Source organism: Onychostoma macrolepis, chromosome 07 (genome assembly GCF_012432095.1).
Source record: "Onychostoma macrolepis isolate SWU-2019 chromosome 07, ASM1243209v1, whole genome shotgun sequence".
NCBI lineage: Eukaryota > Metazoa > Chordata > Actinopteri > Cypriniformes > Cyprinidae > Onychostoma > Onychostoma macrolepis.
In genome coordinates, this window is record NC_081161.1 from 26,273,429 (window position 1) to 26,293,656 (window position 20,228).

A 20,228-nucleotide genomic window follows, 5' to 3' on the forward strand; every position below is an offset into this window, starting at 1 on the left:
CAAAGTTGATAAAGTTTTTTTGGTCACACTTTATATTAGGTGGCCTTAACTACTATGTACTTACATCAAAAAACAAGTACAATGTACTTATTGTGTTCATATTGTATTGCAAAACACTTCTGCTGATATTGAGGTGGGATACGGGTAAGGTTAGGGACAGGTTTGATGGTTTGGGTAGGTTTAAGGGTGGGTTAAGGTTTTATGGGATGGGTCAACAGTGTAATTATAAATGTAATTACAAATTAATTACAGATGTAATTACATATAGCCTAGGTATTAATATTATACATACAATGTAAAAACATGTATGTACACAATAAGTGCATTGTATAAAATTATTAATTTAAATGTACGTACATAGTAGTTAAGGCCACCTAATATAAAGTGGGACCGTTTTTCTTTTTTTTTAATCCTTAAATGGTCTTTAAATGTCATATATCACCTACATTTCTTAATGCACTTTATTTATTTTAACAAACATCTATTTTCTTTGGTGTTCATAAATTTGGTGCTGTAAGTAGGCTACCTTTGCTTTGGCAATACTGTAATTGTTAACAATACTGTCAATAAAGCATTGTTAGCGATAGGTGGATAGATGGATGGATGAGGTTTGTTCACGTTAGCCTAGACCATTACTGGTGTACATAATAAGTGTGCCAAATACGTTAGCTACATTATCTAGTTAAAAATTGTTTTTCAAAAAAAGTTTCAAGCTAATTTGTTACCAGAGTGGAGTTTACAGTTTATCCAGACAATCGTTTTTCACACTTTAATATTATTCAGCTCTTGTCCAAATCAGCGATTGGTGTCCGCTCGGCTGGACGTGTTTAGCTGACGTCCTGCTCATAGCGCCCACGGGGGGCTTTGCGCTGCTCTTTTTATATTTGGAGACTCCAAAAGAATCCCGCTTCCCTTTCATGTGCCGCCTCGGTCCAATCAGACTGAAGGAGAGGCGGCCTGCGCGAGGCGTCAATCACGCTCGCTGAGTGGCTGCAGCGCCTCGCGTCTGGTCCGCTGGAGCCGCAGATCACTCGATCCTCCACCGCTGCTGGATGTGTACGGACCCCGCGCGCTGTTCTTCACGAACGCTCACAAATATCGCACTCTTTCTGGATTGTTTTTCATTTCTGATGTTTCGCACTTGCTCTCCGATGCAGAGAAATGGGTAAACTTCATTCCAAACATGGTAAGACGGCATCTCTTTGGTGTTGTAGAGCAAGTCTTTGATTTCAACGCGCTTGTGATATAGTTCTTTCGAGTAATCCATTTATACGACGTCTTTTTCTTTTTTTAAAGCTGCTATTTGTAAAGCGAGGGAGAGTCCTGAAGGTGAGTAATTTTATTTGTTATACAAATAATAACGCTTTTATTTGAAACGGGTGAACTGGCTAAATGACTAATAAAACAAAGCTGCATCTTTGAACATTTGGCGTAAACAAAAAGAAAAGCGTTATAAACAAACTTGAAAGCTGTTTAACTGATAAATACACAATGGTATTATGTATAAATTGTATTTCTTGCTCTTTTAGGCGATAGTTTTGTAGTTAATGCGTGTTTGGCGAGGAAAGGACTGGATGACTGGATGGTTAAGCAGAAGTATTACTGCTCGAGCTCTCGTGTAGATCAGCAGGACTGCCAGCAGAAAAATACCTGCGGACTGTCTCCACGGGTACGTGAACGGTTTTAATGACTTTTTATCACACGTGCATGTTAAATGTGAGAAGATTTTGGACTTTGAGAAAGTGAACTTGTATGCGCTTCGCCTTCATTTCATTCCAAGACTGTAGGAATCAACTGTTTGGGTGTTTAGTTATTGACTGGAGAAATGTTGCGCTCTTTGAAGTAAGGGATGCATGCATGGAGCTCTTTAAAGTTTGTATTTCAACTCATCAAAAACTTTGTTTTGTTGTGATGAACGTCGTTTATAAACTGCAATACAACTTTTTTCTTTCCGTTCTGCATGAATTCAGTTCGTGGGTAGCCTAGTTGACATGAAACATCTAGCAGTGTCAGCGCTGTGACGCGCTGTAAGTGATCTAAAACTATTTTAAACAAAGAATTCCAATTATTCTGTAATGATATACGCGAGAGTATCATATTAACTTAGAGAAGAAATAGAATATTTGTCATTTTACGAATTCAGCTGTTGCATCACAGAACTGTTTAAAATGAACTAGTGAAGTAAAAAAAGAAAAAAAGTGGTTTACTATGGTGAAAAATTAGAAAAGAAATCTTTGCGCGTTAAAAAAAACAACAAAAAAACAAAAAACTTTTCTTTACGCATGTGAACATTTTAAAGTCCATGTTGAATAAAAAAGTTAATGGACATATTGCAAGTCAACTACCCTCGTTGGGTTATAGATGGTAAACGCGTGTATAAGCGATATTCGCGTTGCAGAATGATCGTTGCCTGCTTCTAGAGGCCACACGCGCTTCCAGACCACCCAATTCACGCGCTTTGAAAACGATCGTGCCATTGTTTTGTGACGTCACCAAGAACAATAACACTCTGTAGTTTGAGCCCAACTAAAAGCCAAAGGCGTTATTACCAGAAGTGATTAAAGGAGAAACACTCTCTGAATACACCTTTCCCTTTAATGATGTCTGTTAAAAACGCTCTCCACGGTTTCAGCTGCTGCCTTTGAAGCTAGAGGAGGAGATTTTGTGTTGTTATTCCTTTGAATGATAGGAAGAGGAAAAGTCAGGTTTCCAGACTGGTTCAGGCTGTTTATTTCTGATAGGCACCTCATTTTGAGAGGAAATATCAATAGGCAAATAAATAAGTAGGTTTGGTATCTTAAAGGTGGCATATGTATTTGAAAGCATATATTTGGATTTTTATCGCCTTTCTTCTTGCATGCGTTTCTATCTTGAATTTGCCCAAGACGGAAAATGTTTTAGCAGTCATGTTTAGACAAAAGGCGCGTCAACTTTTTCACTGGCGGCTCACATGGGTAAATGGTTTATTTGAACGTGGTGGGAAGAACTGTGTGAGGGCTAGGAACAGATGCAAGTTCTCTCTGTAGGTAATAGATCACGGCGGGTTGAAAGCATTGCAGGCTGACAGGCTGGTGACAGCGCTGTATTGTGAAGTCGAGAGAGGGGTGGAGGGAGGGCCAGTCTGTCTCAGATTTGGCATCCTAGTAAACACATAAGAGCACTGTCGTTTAGGAGAGGAGAAATCCTCTGGAAATACCTCAGAGTAAGCCTCTTTTGGTCAAGGGCTGTTGCAGAGTCTCAAAAGACTTTTTTGAGGGTTGGAGAGATAGTGAGAGACGCTGAGAGTGACAGAAAAAGCGAAAGGAAATCCAGAAGGCTGCTATTAAAGAGCCGTCTCAACCAGCAGAAGAACGCAGCCACAACTTCTTAAACCCAATCCTCATATGTGGACATCCAAACACAAACCTGACGCTCTTAAACTTTCAGAGTCCGGAGTGTTGCTCTAGAAATGCTGCATTTCTTTTCTAACTCTCAAAGAAAGTGGTGGCAATAAACGTTTATTTAGCATGTAAGACACATAGTACTGCACTGCAAGCAAAGAAATTGTAACCACATTGGTGTGGATTTTAGATCTTGTGGTGTGAAGGGGAGAAAATAAGTTTAAGGAGCGTGGAACACATAGTTCTTGCCTGGTTCAAAGTTCACACAGTTTATTACTTTTTTTCACTCTCTGCTGTGAGAAAGAGGTTTTATTGTAGCTGGAGAGATCATAATGCACTGAACAACAGTTACAAAGTCTGAAATGACTTCACTGAGTTACCTGTTTTATATTTATTCAACGTTATAAAGTTTTCACTTTTCTCTTTTAATGTTGCTTTCAACAGTTCTAAACTAGGGCAAACCAGGCAACATCACAACTTTAAACACAATCTCCGGCACAGTCAAAAGCGGCCAATAGGTCAAATATAAACCAGGCTTGATCATGACTTTGAAAGCATTCTGTATCACTCTGTGTGTTGTATCACTCAGAGACCAAACACTTTGAAGCCCAGATCAAATAGAGAGCTGAAATTCTAAAAATAATTTCTTTTGGAATTTCAGAACTTTTTGGGGGGAATTTTTTTGATTCTGAGGCTTGCTATTTAAACCTTTCCTGACAACCAACACACTTTTTCTCTCCATTGCTGTCTTTACTACAGAATGTTCTTTATTGTAGCACAAAGAGTGACAGTATATGCACTATATCCTTTGTCTCTTTTATTCCCTTCCCAATATCCAACGTATTTCTTTCACTTTAAGCTTCAAGTGTGGTTGTCACACACTTACCCTCAGACTTCTTTCTCTTTCTGTTCTAGACGTCAGGTTTACCATGTCTCTCCAGGGCTGGTTGAGAAAGGATGACAGAAAGAGATTGAAAGACAGAGGGTGGGGGCGGAAGAGAAAGGCTATGTTTCTGTGTTAAAGAGAAAGAAAAGGGAAGAGGGTGCCTCTGGGGAGTGGGACAGCACCTGGCTCCAGTGTAGGGCTGTTGAGGGGCTCCTATGAGAAAGGAAAAGAGGATAAGAGACGAGAAGGGAGGAGGGGAACAGAGGAGATTGTTCTTCCAGGACAGGAAGAGTGAAGGGACCTGCTGGTGGCTGCTCCGTCACCTCCTATATCAAGCGGTGAATGAACTCATTTTTTAATCTCATTTAAATAAGTAGGCCTAAGTATGTTAATTACAAAATAATATATAAAAAATGAAATCTACTGTTCAAAAGTTTTTTAAAGACATCTTTTATGCTCACAGATGCTGCACTTATTTGATCAAACAGTAAAAACCATACAGTAAAAATAGTAACATTGTGAAATATTATTAAAATATAAAACAATGGTTTTCTATTTAATATATTTTAAAATGTAATTTATTCTTTCAGAAATCATTCAAGCTGATTTGGTGCTCAAGAAACATTTCTTATCACTTAAAAACAGCTGCTTAATGAATTTGATGTTGTTGTTTTGTTTTTGCCTTTTTTGGATGAATATAAAGTCCTACTTTGCAAAAAATGGATAGGCAAAGTTTAATTTGGACTAAAGCATTTAGATCACATTTAATAAATACTTTATGTAAATACACTGACTGTCATTGATGCAGTTATTCATTGAGGTTTATGAATGAGTCTGTATCCAGGAATAGCAGCACATGCACTAAGTCTGAGTTGAGATAACCTGTAATGAGATGAGAAGCTTAAAAAGCAGGTCTGAGGTAACTGGACTTTCCTCTCAAGTTACTCTCAGTTAGTACACATGCAACGCTGGCTTGTAGTACGAACAGAAGGCATTGCAGTCGTTGTCAGTTGTAGGTGATTTAAATGGTTTGCCCGTGTTTTTATGTGTTTTTCCATTTAACTATCTGTAATGCAAGTGTGTAAGTATGTGTGTAAAAATAGTGCTTTGGTATGTGTGGCATGGGGGTGTGCTAAGGGCAAGGATGGCGTCTGGCTAGGTGCATCAGAGAGAGAGAAAATGTGTGTATGTGTGTGTGTGTTGTGCATTAAAGCACGTCTGTCCGGATGTGCTCTAGAGATCAAAGTGCATGGTGGGAATGTGTGGACTGAGTTGCCAGGATTAACAGCTGAGAATTGGGCTGTGTTTTCTAAATTTCCTTAAACACACACACACTCCACAAGCAGCAGAGCTCAAGACAGTGTTGTTCCAACCTCCTCAAAACCCTTATTTATTCAGCTGCTCTGTCACATTTATGTTTCTTCTGTACTTCAAAGGTTATGATTGAGATTCTTGATTTGCTATTTGTAAATAAACATATATATATGTGTATATGTATATATACTGATAAACATGCATAAATAAAATCGTCAAATCAAATTGTCACAGTTTACACAAAATTATTGAGCAGCAGTTTTTAACACTGATAATAAAATGCATTTAAAAAATATTAGGATCATATTACACTGAAGACTGGAGAATGGCTGCTGAAAACTGAGCTTAGCCGTCACAGGAATATACTAAACTACATTTTAAACTTTAAAATATAATATTTTAATAACATTTCATAATATTACTGAAGTGAGTAATAAAGTGAATACTTTGGTGAGTGTAAAAGATGTAAAAACAAAAAAAACAAAAAAACAAAAAAGATCCAATATTTCTTTGATAATCTTTTTTTATTTTTTTATTTGTTAGCTCATCACATTAAGATACAATAATAAGAAAAATCACAAAAGCTCCTTTTTTGTCACCTTGTTTAATTCATGTTTTTATCACAGTCTATCTGTGTTTTGAGTATTTATTAAATAGTAATATTGAAGGATTTGGTAAATCTCTTACTTGATGTTTTCACAAATCTCCAGCTCTCTGTTACTGTGGTCTTTAAAGTCCTTCAGAGAGAAACAGGCTGGAGTTTCAAACAATGTTTGAAAAGTCTGTTCTCTGTATTTTTGGTGCAGTTTAGTTATTCCTTTTCTCTGCCTTTAAAGAGAAAAGGAAGAGGGGAAATAGGGAGAGGGTAAAGGAGGGATCACCTAAGGGGAAGAGAGAGTAGAACAAACGGGGAGCGCTGCTTCATTTTCAAGGCTTCAAAGCGCTCTCTCACTCTGCAGCTTTCATGCTTTAAAGGTGTCTCTAGTAAATGAGAGCGTAGCCTCACCAGTACTGTATGTTTGCTTCATTTTATCTCAATAAGTGTCCTGTTGTTGCCTGCAAAGTGATAAGATTGATGCTTTTATCTCTCACTAACTATTCTGCAAACAACCTCTTTCAGTTGAATGTGTCAGTGATACTGATACAGGATGTTGTGTTAGTCTAGTTGTGAGAATGAATGCATTGTTTTGGAAGGTAAAGGCTCCTGTATTAAAATCAGCTTCTTCCTTAAGTCTGAAGTCCTGCCCCAACTTCCTGTTTCATTAGGAAATACTGCTCTTGTTAAGCCATTTCATGGTTTTTGATGCACAAAAATACAGGATTAAACAGACTTGATAAACACAATCATGTTCACATCCAGTTCAATAAATCTGCATTTTGTTAAGCTTTTTGTATTTACATTAGTGGATATGATATCTGTATCTTTATAGAGACAGAGAGTGTGTATCTGAGTGCATGAGAGGCTAGAGTGCATGTGTGTGTGTTTTCCTATGGACAGTAAGTGTGTGGTGACATCAGCATAGAGCGCTTTGATGTGGATGAGGTAATGTGTGAGGAAATGTTTGCAATGTTAATCTCATCTGAGAAATTACTAAGGAGCCTCTACAGACACTGACACAAGCAGCTGCCCACACACACACTTTAATGATTTCTAAATGTCCACCTTAAAAAAAGAGCATAAACTGTAGATATGCATGTGTAAGGTTACGATCTAATCACCAGTATCGAGGATACCAGACACAACACCTTCTCCAAACACTGTGACTGCCAAAATGGAGCTGATGTTGAGCAGTATTTTGCTAATCGCTTGACTGCTTGGCCATACTCAACATCTATAAACACAAGTAAACTGTTTACATGGACACACTATAATAAGCACATACACATACTTTACACAGTTAACATGTGTATGTGCATACACGTATATACTGTCATGGCCAATAATATCGGCACCCTTGGTAAATATGATCAAAGAAGGCTGTGAAAATTAATCTGCATTGTTAATCATTTTGATCTTTTATTTAAAAAAATCACAAAAATCTAACCTTTCATTGGATAATAAGAATTTTAAATGGGGGGAAATATCATTATGAAATAAATGTTTTTCTCTAATACACATTGGCCACAATTAACGACACCCTTTTATTCAATACTTTTTTGAAACCTCCATTTGCCAGTTTAACAGCTCTGAGTTTTCTCCTATAATGCCTGATGAGGTTAGAGAACACCTGACAAGAGATCAGAGACCATTCCTTCATCCAGAATCACTCCAGACCCTTTAGATTCACAGCTCCATGTCGGTGCTTCTTCTCTTCAGTTCACTCCACTCATTTTCTACAGGGTTCAGGTCAGAGGACTGGAATGGCCAGCAGAAGCTTGGTTTTGTGCTCAGTGACCCATTTTTGTGTTGTTTTTGAGGTTTGTGTTTGGATTATTGTACGGTTGGAAGATCCAAACATGGCCCATTATAAGATTTCTAACAGAGTCAGTCACTTATTGATTTTTTAATCTGTTGGTATTTGATAGAATCCATGATGTGATGTGTCTAAACGAGATGTCCAAGACCTCCAGCAGAAATATAGGCCCACAACATCAAAAATACAGCAGTATATTTCATTGTACACATGGGGTACTTTTTATCCCTGTGTTCACCAAACCCATCTTGAGTGTTTGCTGCTAAAAAGCTCATTTTTTAGTTTCATCTGACCATAGAAGCCAGTTCCATTTGAAGTTCCAGTCGTGTCTGATAACTGAATATGCTGGAGTATGTTTTTGGATGATCTAGGACAATTTTTCTTGAAACTCTCCCGAACAACATGTGGTGATGTAGGTAAATAAAAAGATCAAAAGGATTAACAATGCAGATCAATTTTCACAGCCTTCTTTGATCATATTTACCAAGGGTGCCGATACTTTTGGCCATGACTATGTTATTTGACTTAATAAATTATGTTGTCTATGATTTGTCACTTACTACTGATTTTATCTATTAAGCCGAAAGTATACTTCAGTTTAAATGTGAACACTTAGCATGTGTATGGCCGACACATTGCAAAGTATACTCCATTTAACAGCTTACAGAAACACAGGTGTTTATCGCATACATGCTAGAAAGTTTCATCCTTGTCCAGTCTGTGCTATGTTTCTTCAGACGTTATAAGTGACAAAAATGTAATTATACCTTCTAAACTAGAGTTTTGAGTATCTCTTAAAGTGCCCCTATTATGCTGTATTTAAGGTTCCTAATGTCGTTTTGGGAGTCACCTACAATAGGTTTACATGCATGCATGATCAAAAAACGCTTTCGTTTTCTCAGAATATGCATTTAATATCACTTCGTTTTTCAACGATTCTCAAACGGTTAGTTCGAAGCAGTTCTAAGATTCAGTCTCTCTAAACCCCTCCTTTCCGTGATGCTACTCCGTTCTGACAACAGTCTGTTGTGATTGCTTACAGAGCATGTCAGAAATGATATGCTCATTGCCATCGTTATGTATTTTGAACACTCTATAGAAAACATAAACATCAATTATTTATAATACTTACAGGTTGTGATTCATTGGAGCCAGCTGGTCCAAATAAACTGGGTACTGAGCCTTCTTTCAAGAGCAAGCATTTTGTGAATCCTGCATTGAACTCCCTGAGATTAGAGAAGCAGTCGTCAGTAAAATGGCTTGTTTGAGTCGGCACCAAAAGCCTTGTGGGCTGCGTGCTGACACATCGCGCCATTGCGCTACGAGCATCCCGAGTTGGAATCCCATCCCCCTCTCTCTCCCACTTTGCTTCCTGTCCCTTCTACACCGGCCTATCAAAATGCAAAAAATAAATCTTTTTAAAAAAAAATTACGTGTTTGAGAGCGGGTCAAGATGTTTGTGGCCGGTCAACGTAGAACGGTGCGAATTATGCAGATGAGTTACCCTGTGATGGCTAGTGGGATTCAAATTACTAACGACTCGTTTAGGCTGTTCAGAGTCGATTCTTTCTTTTGGGAGACAATAACTTTATTTACCGTGCTTTTTGCTTTGCAACTTTGCAGATCATTTGCATTCACATACATTACACATTGCATGAAAGGCAATATTCGAAATGGCATAATAGGGGCCCTTTAACCATCTCACACAAATGCTCATCAATACAGGCATCAATTGTTTTTGCTTCTCCAATAACCAGCACTTTTTTTTTTGGTGTAAATAGTCCCCCTCTCTCTCTCTTTTTCTAATCTGCCCCTGTTTTCTGCTGTGGCTGTTTGATGAGAGGAGTATATTGAGTCTAAAGAGATGTTTTCCGTCCTAGATAAAGACATCAGTGATACATAAAATGCTAAACGTCTAATAATGCTCTAATTCTTCTATTATCTTTGCCTTTAGGCAAACTAACCATCTGAACAGACACATAGATACACAAGCTCATTCACTGCCTTTCTGTTGCTCAGCTTGACTTGATTTAGAAACCTGTGATTCAGTAAATTAGCAGCATGTGTTTGGATTCTGGATGCATGGAATGAAGTTTTTGTGCCAGGGCGGGTATATGATTATCAGAACTCGTAACTTTAAAATGCTTGAAACATTGAATCAAGGGCTATTTTACACACAATCACTAACAGTCCATCTTCTGCCAATTTCTCTGCACTGTTCTCTACACCAGATCATCTGTGTTCAGTCCAGCCAGAATGTGTGTGTTTTTTTTTTTTTTAAAGATTTTTACAGTTTGAGCTCACTAACTGATTGTTTTCACTGACTCAGCCATAAGCGGCATCATATACCTAATCGTTCAAAGCAAATCGAAGTTGATGTGCATGACCGTGTCTGTCAGCAGGTGTGCATTTACAGACCCTCCGACTCAACTTCCTGCTGAGTTAATGGCCCAGCTGACTCTTTTAGGGGTTCAGTGGAATCTCATGGCTTTGGCATTGACTGTTGAGCTTATTTTCACCTCCAGATCGTGCTGAAGAACTGATGAGCCATATTGTTTGCAACCTAACATGCACAAATCCATCACAAACGTTGTGTCACTGAGCACTTTCCTGGCATTCGCTTAAACGTGAATGAATAATAAAATAAGAAAGAAGAATGTAAATCTTTTTCTCTGTGAAGCTGACAAGTGCTCCCGGCACACATGAGCATATACTTTCTACGGCAAGCCCCGAAGGGACAAATACACATCACACGCATTCACAGGGTGAAGTCGCTTCATGAATTGCATCCTAATACAATTGTCTTCATTTGCACGGTGCTTCTTTCTTCACATTGATAAGCTGCCAAAATGGGGTGTTGCAATACATGACAGGGAATCCGTGAGGAATCTCAGAGAGAGTTGTTTAATTTGTTACCTCTCTTCCTGTCTTTTTCAGTGAGTGTGACAGAACCACATAATATCAGGAACAGCAGTGAGACATTGGTTTATTTGTTTATTTCTCATGACTTTTTCTTCTGTGGAAGGAAGAGTGTTTTTGTCCATACGATCAAAGTCAGTGGGGTCCAAAACAACATATCCTTTCAATGTATGGACTAAAAAAACGTATTCAAAAGGCAGAAGAAAGTGACAGGTGTAGAAAGACATGAAGGTGAGTAAATAACGACAGAATCTTGGGTGACTGGTCCTTTTTAGAGTGAAATACTGACACTCCAGTCAGTAGTTTAGGTTGTCTGGGTTGCCTGTTCTGCTCATTATAAAGTATGAGGTGCTTATGTAGGTCACTGCACTCCGGACTCTTTCATCCTCACATGTAGGAAAGTATGTAGGGTACTGGGGGGAGTGTAGGAAGTCATTTTTGGATTGGCCCTGTAGCTAGCGAGGACTGGTTTTGACGTGCTAGCATATACATCCCGTCTCCTGAGATCCCGCGCATGTAACCGTATACGCATAAGCAAGATAACAGACACGCAAGATTAAACAGGAATTCAGTTGCGAGTCTTTTTCTGTCTACGTTCGTGACTATATGTTCGTAGTTGATTGTCTCGCTGGTGAAATATGGCACCTGTAGGTGTATGTGTCTTTGTGAAGGCTTAAATTGTCTTAAAAATGGAGTGGTTCTGGTTGGCTGCGGTTCACAGCGCTGAAAACCCTCCATCTTTCATTCCCTGTTTTAATATGATTAGGACTGTGGTCTGCGAGTGTGAAAACCGAAGGTGACAGAGAAGGAGTGAGAAGGCGACAGAGAGAGACGACAGTCTTAATTAGGTTTTCCATGGTTTGATGACGTTCCAAGGCTGTGGCCTAGTGAGGGCTTGGCGACTGATCGTGTCTGTGTATTTTATGTGTGCGTGTGTGTATGTCTGGCCCATGATCATGCAGAACTGTCATCAGCTGCGTAAATTGTCCATCAGCCCTTGTGGCGTGGCGAGTAGACAGAAAATACAGACACAGAGTTGTGTGGGACTTTCCACAACACACACACACACACCCAAACACACACTCCCTTACCCACATACATTCAAACGTACAGATACAGAAACACACGTACCCTAATGACAAAATGAACAAGGCCACATTCATATGTGTAATTTAATTTAGACACACATCCTCATACTTAACCTGGTTGAGAAATCCCCCTGGATTTCTCTTAGCATTTTTCGTTGTTCCTTTTTTTTTTTCATAGTGCTTACATATTAATGTGCCAGACACTTGGGGTTGACCCTTATACACACTTACAGACACTTGGCAGTGCATTTGAATGTGTTTCCAGGTTTAAACTGGCAAGAACCAACATCTAATCTGTGCTCCTGCATTCTGCACACAAATCATTATCTTCAAGACATGGTTATTCGTTAAAAACAGCTAGACCAAGCGTCTCCAACTCCTGGTGGGCACTATACTAAAGCCAGGTGGTGTTTCAGAGTGGTTGAACAGTTAAAACAGAAAGTAGTTAAATTATGTATTTATTTAGTTATATTTCCTCTAGAACTGCTGCTTGCTTATTTATTTAATGAGCACTAATTCATCCAGAACTGGTATTTATTTACACATTTTTAGATCAATGGGAGGTGATAGTCCAATCAGAAAAGTTATTATGTTTTAGGCCTGTAATAAGTCATTTGGAAAAGCATGTAGCTTATTTTAGACTATATGGTATGACATTACAGGCCAAACCAAAGTGAAAATTGATTTTGAGGCAGGGTTTAAGGATAAACTATTAACATCTGAGAAGTTTTATGATACTGTTTGGCCTGCAGTACAGTAGTTGGACACCCCTGATCTAGACAGGCACCACAGAGCTTTATAATGAAAATCTTTAACTCTATAGCATTAGGCATATTTATACTCCGAGCATACAAGATAATGATCTGGCTCCTAGATAAATCAGATTAGTCCATTGTTTTTAAATGCTTTTAAAAGTATTTTCATCACAGTGGCACAATATGGAAGTCTGTCTGTCTACCACTTAGACCAACAAAAAGCATCCTTTGTGAAAAGTCCTTACTCTGTCTCATTCCTGCTCTTAGTTTGTTTTTAATTCACTCGTCCTTTCATATGGAAAGATTCATTTAGGCTACTTCCACTGATCACAGGGCCAACAAAAACATAGCACTGGAGTGCTTGATGTATGCGTTTATGTGTTTTGGCAAATCAGTTATGTTGCACTGGGTTCTGTGGGCATCCATTTGTAGTGAAGTACTCAAACTTCTCTTCTTTCCTTTTTTGGCTTGCGTTAAAACAAAAAGATCTGGTTGGTTTTCCGTAGAGTGTGAAACATGGTGTCTGGGAAAGAGTTTCTGGTTGCTGGCACAGATTGAGTGAAGCCCTTGTTTATGTTTCACAGGCCTTTTCATGATGCTGCTGAGGCAAAAGACCCACAGCAGAAATGTCATTGTTCCATCCGTTATAAACATTTATAAACACAAGCCAGTAAGAAATATGGGCATGAATGTGTTCATACCAGGAGTCACAGGACGCAAATTCTCTCAGATGTTTTTTATTCTTTGTTTAAAATGTCGCTCACAAGACTTCATCTGTGAAATTACACGATAATGCTTTTAAACCATGCAACTGCTAACATAGTTAATTCAATTGCAGTTCTCGCAAGCCCCTATCCTTCTCTCTTACTATTCGCACGCAAACTCTGTCCCTCTAAGCGCTATAAATGGCACTTAGTCTCCATACATTAGTGAGTGACCTGAAGCACATGGTCACCCTCACACACGCTGAATGTGTACAGATCCCTCTTCAGCCTCTCATTACACTGCTGAAGAGAGATCAGCCTCTATTGATTACACTCTCCACAGCCAATTAGCCTCTGATGTTTCTGGAAAGTGTACAAAAACATGCAATTTCAAAAAGGAAGGACCGTCTCAGAGGTCAACGTCACTGCAATGCAGTTTCTCAGTGTGTTATGTAGTTTATGTTGCTTAGCACTCCTGTTTGGAATGTGGCTGGATTTCATTACTAAAAGTTAACATGGACATTTACCATAAATAGTTTTATATATTTTAATTAATTTATATTTTTATGTAATGCATTTTAGTATCTTATTTTATTCATTGTTATATGTTTCTGATTTGTTTTTTTAAATACATTGTGAGTCAATATTTAACTAAAAATGTTTATTATTATTATTATTAGGGCTGTGTGAGACATTTTCACATTTATTCCACTGTGGTGGAGCAAAGACGCAAGGAAAGGGGCTTTAATATATGGGGGTGGGTGGGACTCTATAGAGCCTTTTAAGAGTGACTGAGAGGGGTGGACAGACACCACAGTGATTGTGCTAAACGCCACTTAGAGGTGAATTTCAGGGATTAGTGAATTTCTCACAGCCCTCAATGTCCTGCGCAACAACACATAGCCACGTATCCACGCTCTCAAACACAGCGCACTCATTTGAAAGGGCCAAGTAGTGCTTAAGCCAAACTTGACCTTGAATGATAGAGAGAAAAAAAAACACAAATTAGAGAAGAAGAATTTCTGCTGACCGATTCTCATTTCAACCAACTGAGACGAACTCATATTTATAATGCAGCCCATCCATCATCCAGACAACACATAATTAGCGCGTTCCCCTCACATGCTGTCGGCTAACCTCTCGAGCATTATGGTGAACGTGTGTGTTTGTGTGTGCGGCTTTGTGTCTCTAGCGGCCAGTGTATGGCTTGAGGCACTACAGCAAGACATTTAGTGCGCCTGTCTAATGTGGATGAAGACAAAGCAGCTCCTCACTGGCAGAAGCAGCATGTACACACTCGCAGCTGCAGAGCTTCAGCGGAGGCTGTACGGTCAGTCTTTGGGCCAGAGAAATGAATTGTTAGTATGCAGACAGCTGGAGTGTTGAAATTAGACAAAGGTAGCAGGTGTGTTGAGACAATAGTCTTCTTCTAGACTGATGGTTGGTTTGGAACATGACAGAACGGCTGCTTGTGCGTGTGTAGCATGGTTTAATATCTTAGATGAGACACTTCCAGTATCCACACCTGCTTATATTGTCTGTTATGGATGTGTAGACAGGATTGCGTCAATTTTATATATTACTCTTTAGGATTTTCAGTCACTCTATTATATCATTCATCTAGTCTTTGGAGATGTTCGCACCCATTGTGAGGTGCTCAAGTAGCGGATGCAAATTTAAACCCAGCCTGCATCGTATCCTCATCAAATTCACCCTTTTCCTGTCTTTATAATACAAATTGCACAATTTTTTTAATTAATTTATTTTTTGTCTGAAATACTGTCATTGCTTGTCTGAGAAGTTTCTTTTAAAGAGACCTAACTTTCTTTTCCACTGTCTCTGCAGGACCCATTGGATGAAGGTTATGCTGAAGGTATCAGTGATGAACATTATCGTTTAGAAGGTAAATTATCTCACTATATCCCCTGAGCAACTGATGTTCTCTTGCATGTGGCTCCTGATCTCTCCTCTGCTCAGTTTCATTATTACTTCTGTTAAATCATTTGTTTGCACAATGTTGGCATAGAATGATTTGTTTCTTGTCAATTGACTGTAAATTGAAGGTTGTAATTTACTAATTAAACTCATAGCAGCATGTTAAAAGATTTATTGTCAAAAATCAGATAAAGTTTTTAAGCTGATATTCCATCTCCTTTTGTTGTAATGAAAGCATCTGCTTGGGGATCAAGATTCTTATCTAGGGTTTAGGCAAAAGAAAATCTTATCATTTGACTGTGAATTGAAGGTCATCATCAACAGGTCAGATTCCTGTACAAACAACGTTTACAACTTATACGTGCTTAAAAGTGGTCCGCTCATATCTGTGTGGGTCAAAGGTCAGTCAAGGAAAGGTATGATTGGCTAGGTGTTTGTGGTGTTATTGTTGCCTTATAGTCAGGAGTTAAAATGTACCGTGTCTGGTACCTCTGGAATTCCATATTGCACATTTTTTAGTGGATCTGTAAAAATGTAAAACAAATATTTTTGCTATCATATGTGTACACATACAGTCATGGCCAAAAATATTGGCACCATTGGTAAATATGACCAAAGAAGGCTGTGAAAATTAATCTGCATTGTTAATCCTTTCGATCTTTTATTTAAAAAATCTAACCTTTCATTGGATAATAAGAATTTAAAATGGGGGGAAATATCATTATGAAATAAATGTTTTTCTCTAATACACATTGGCTACAATTAACGGCACCCTTTTATTGAATACTTTTTAAAACCTCCATTTTCCAGTTTAACAGCTCTGAATTTTCTCCTATAATGCCTGATGAGGTTAGAGAACACCTGACAAGAGATCAGAGACCATTCCTTCATCCAGAATCACTCCAGACCCTTTAGATTCACAGCTCCATGTTGGTGCTTCTTCTATTCAGTTCACTCCACTCATTTTCTATAGGGTTCAGGTCAGAGGACTGGAATGGCCAGCAGAAGCTTGGTTTTGTGCTCGGTGACCCATTTTTGTGTTGTTTTTGAGGTTTGTGTTTGGATTGTTATACGGTTGGAAGATCCAAACATGGCCCATTATAAGATTTCTAACAGAGTCAGTCACTTATTGATTTTTTTATCTGTTGGTAGTTGATAGAATCAGTGATGCCATGTGTCTAAACAAGATGTCCAGGACCTCCAGCAGAAATATAGGCCCACAACATCAAAAATACAGCAGTATGATGAATGAAATCATTGTACACATGGGGTACTTTTTATCCCTGTGTTCACCAAACCCATCTTGAGTGTTTGCTGCTAAAAAGCAAATTTTTTAGTTTCATTTGACCATAGAAGCCAGTTCCATTTGAAGTTCCAGTTGTGTCTGATAACTGAATATGCTGGAGTTTGTTTTTGGATGAGCGAGGAGAATTTTTCTTGAAACCCTCCCAAACAACATGTGTTGATGTAGGTGCTGTTTGACATTTTTTTAAGTTTTCTGACCCCGAGGCTCAACTATTTTCTGCAGTTTTCCAGCTGTGGTCCTTGGAGAGTCTTTAGCCACTCAAACTCTCCTTCTCACCGTGCATTAGGACGATATAGACACACGTCCTCTTCCAGGCAGTTTCGTAACATTTTATGTTGATTGGAAACTCTTAATTATTGCCCTGATGGTGGAAATGGGAATTTTCACTGCTCTAGCTCTTTTCTTAAAGCCACTTCACTAATTTGTGAAGCTCAATTATCTTTTGCTGCACATATTATATTCTTTGTTTTTCTCATTGTGATGGATGATTAAGGGAATTTGGGCTTTGTTTTCCCTCCTATTTGTATTTCTGTGAAACAGGAAGCCATGGCTGGATAATTTCATGTTCATAATCACCCTGGAGTGCTCAAAATTGTGAATATGAATGGGAATATACTTCAGAGATATTTTACTCATAAGATTTTCTAGGGGTGCCAATAATTGTCCAACGTGTATTTGAGAAAAACATTTATTTCATAGTGATATTTGCCCCCATTTTAAATTCTTATTATCCAATGAAAGGTTAGATTTTTGTGAAATTTTAAATAAAAGATCAAAAGGATTATCAATGCAGATTAATTTTCACAGCCTTCTTTGATCATATTTACCAAAGGTGCCGATATTTTTGGCCATGACTGTACATACAGAGGTTATATAGCAGTGTTTTTAAATTCATGGAGGAGAAAGATATCTTGATAGCAAAACAACTGAGTCTAGACAGCTTTTTCTTTTTTAATAGGAGCAATGTAGTTTTGTAGTTTCCCCCAAATCTGCTGGATTCATCATCAGGATGACATAATTTGATAATTAAGCTCATAGCAGCACGTTAAAAGATTGTTTGTTAAGTTTTGACCAAAGAACTTGAAAAGATCACTTGTTGTTACAGTTTTACTGCATTTCAGCCTGTACCAACTACCAAGCATCCACACTGAGGAAACACACTAGGCTTTAGCTATTAACCAGTCACCACACAGTTTACTCTGAACTCCAGGTGAACCTTTAGATTCAAAGCCACCTTTGGGACGCTGCCAAGCTGCCCTCTGTGTTGTATAGCGCGGTTTTTAAGCTCCGTCACCGGAGCTCTGTAGCGGGTTTGGCTGTCTCATCACTCTGTGGGGAAGGACTTTGACCATTGCTGTGAGAGTTAGCACTTCCTTTGTGTTTATGGTGTGTGCGTGTGTGTGTGTGTGTGTATAGTTTCTTTGTGACCATTTGTTAGTCCTCTAGATAAACAGCTCCTGTATATTGTGAGCTGGCTGGCAAGCAGGCTTTGGCCCTGGAGCTCAGCATTGCCTTTGAGTTTCTAGCCCTGATCAAAAGCCCTGATCTGACGCTGTTTCCCTCCAAAAAACCTGTAAAAGCTCCCTGGGACGACTGCTCTCATCCTCTGGTGCTTTTCTTTTCTTTTTTCATCCTCCCTTGCCTCTCGCTGCAGAGGGACAAGACAGGTCCTCTTTGATCTGAGCGGATCAGCGGAGGAGAAGTGAATGAGAGAGAGAGAAGACAGAGAGAGATACTGTTGTGTCTGCCTATCCTTTTGGCTCGTACAACAAACACTGTTTCAGATTTGACTTTGCTTAATTAATTAGAGATTCTGTTTTACAGACGGACTGATCCTGGGCCAAAAGGTTTGAGAATGGAACTTCAAAGCGTAGGGATTTGGGGCAGGGGGGAGGATTTAGCCTGCAGGACCCAGCCTGGTGCTGAGCCGTGTCCTCACTGAGCTGCGTTAGATCTGCTCTCGTTTAAAACATCTCCATCTTATTACCCACAATACACAAAGAGACAAACTGCCTCTGAAATTTGTATTGAGTTGAGGATTAATCCTGACAGACATTCTCTACATCAGAACAGGCCGCTGTTAGACTTCGTCTTTCTCGGCGACTCGCTTTAAATTTGCTTGTGATTTCAGACATAGACACAAATAGGATATCGAGGATGTTTGTGAAGCCTGGCCTTAGGATGTGATGGCAGCAGCTAGGCCTTTTTACGCATTTATACTTGCAGCTTTAGCAAGGCATAGTGCTGATTTCCCATAGTCTGCTCTTAAAGGGACAGTTCACCCAAAAATGACGATTCTGTTGTCTTGTTCCAAACCTGTATGACTTTTTTTCTGTGGAACAAAAGTGCAATGTACAGACACTGTGAAGCTTCAAAGATAAAACAGCATTATAATAACTCTATATTCCAAGTCTGACAATAGTTTTGTATGAAAAACAGACCAAAACTCTCAAGTCGTTATTGACTGAAAATCTTGCCTTCAGCTGAAGAACCCAAATCTCAGTTGTGACATTAAACTCGGCATAACACGATCAATGCCATTTAACATCATTGACTGTACTGTCTTCAATACTGTCACATTGTGTCTTGATTTAAACTGTTTACATTTTGATCTGCTGTCTTGGTTCCTTGGGTTTCTTCCTCATCCTACCTAACCATCTTACAGAGTTTTGCCTCACTAGCCGGGTTTCCATCACCCTATTTTAATGCGCATTTTGAAGTATCGCATGAGAAACGAGTGATGGAAATGCCAAATTTCAAATAAAAATCCCTTAATTACGCAAAAAAGTTTTTACGCTCACTTGAGGTGGTTTTTGACTTGTGCGAAAAAAGGGTTGATGCGAATAATGAGAGATGGAAATGCATTTTGCAAATAAATTCCTCCAAGCGAATCAAAAAAGTCATTGTGACTTTGCGCTATGGACAGCAAATCCTGACTAACCAGCAGACCGATGTCATTCCACAGCATCTGAAATATTGTTATGGTTATTCTCAAATGCCCGAGCAAAGTCTGTCGTCAAAATATTTCTCTAATTGCCTCCCAGAAATGTCTTACACGACTGCATTCCCAAACAGCAGCATCCACCTCCGAAAGCAATGACCGCATTCATTGTGTTTCATCTGCTCACTCTGAGGCGCAAATCATTTATCATATATGAAAATGATTATATTCTAGTGCAGGTTTATCAGGAAGTGTAGATTTTGCTCTCTTTGACTCGTTGGATGGAAACGATGCTTGTTCACAAATGTTTTATGCGATATTCCAGTTTTGCTCACAAGTTAAATTTGAATGGAAACCCGGCTACTGCTGGCTTTGGCTCACTTAGTGGGGGATGTAAGACACTCTTCTTTGTAAAGCAGCTTTCCGACAATCCATTGTGAAAGCGCTGCCACTGCACAAAAAATGGTCCTGAATTGAGATGTAAACGTGAGCTATGTGTGTGCCACATGTCCATCATTGCTTCCCAAGACTCTAACAAAGTGTGTAGTGGAACATGTACTTCTGAGATAAATGTGATAGCAAATTT

General features: G+C 38.9%; 1 protein-coding gene across 3 annotated transcripts in view; it reads left to right on the forward strand.

Annotated features, from left to right (window-relative positions):
• Nucleotides 1-772: 772 nt before the first annotated feature.
• Nucleotides 773-20,228, forward strand: part of nkd1 (NKD inhibitor of WNT signaling pathway 1) — a 28,300-nt gene continuing 8,844 nt past the window's right edge. For 2 of the 3 annotated variants that reach the window (XR_009271869.1, XM_058780480.1), the window contains exons 1-4: nt 776-1,186; nt 1,297-1,329; nt 1,530-1,669; nt 15,306-15,363. Coding sequence is in view for 2 of the 3 variants with exons in the window: in XM_058780480.1 (XP_058636463.1) it covers nt 1,162-1,186; nt 1,297-1,329; nt 1,530-1,669; nt 15,306-15,363 (256 nt within the window). In the remaining variant the exon portion in view is untranslated. Of the gene's footprint in view, nt 1,187-1,296; nt 1,330-1,529; nt 1,670-15,305; nt 15,364-20,228 lie in introns of all 3 variants that reach the window. The other variant, XM_058780482.1, reaches the window with a different exon arrangement.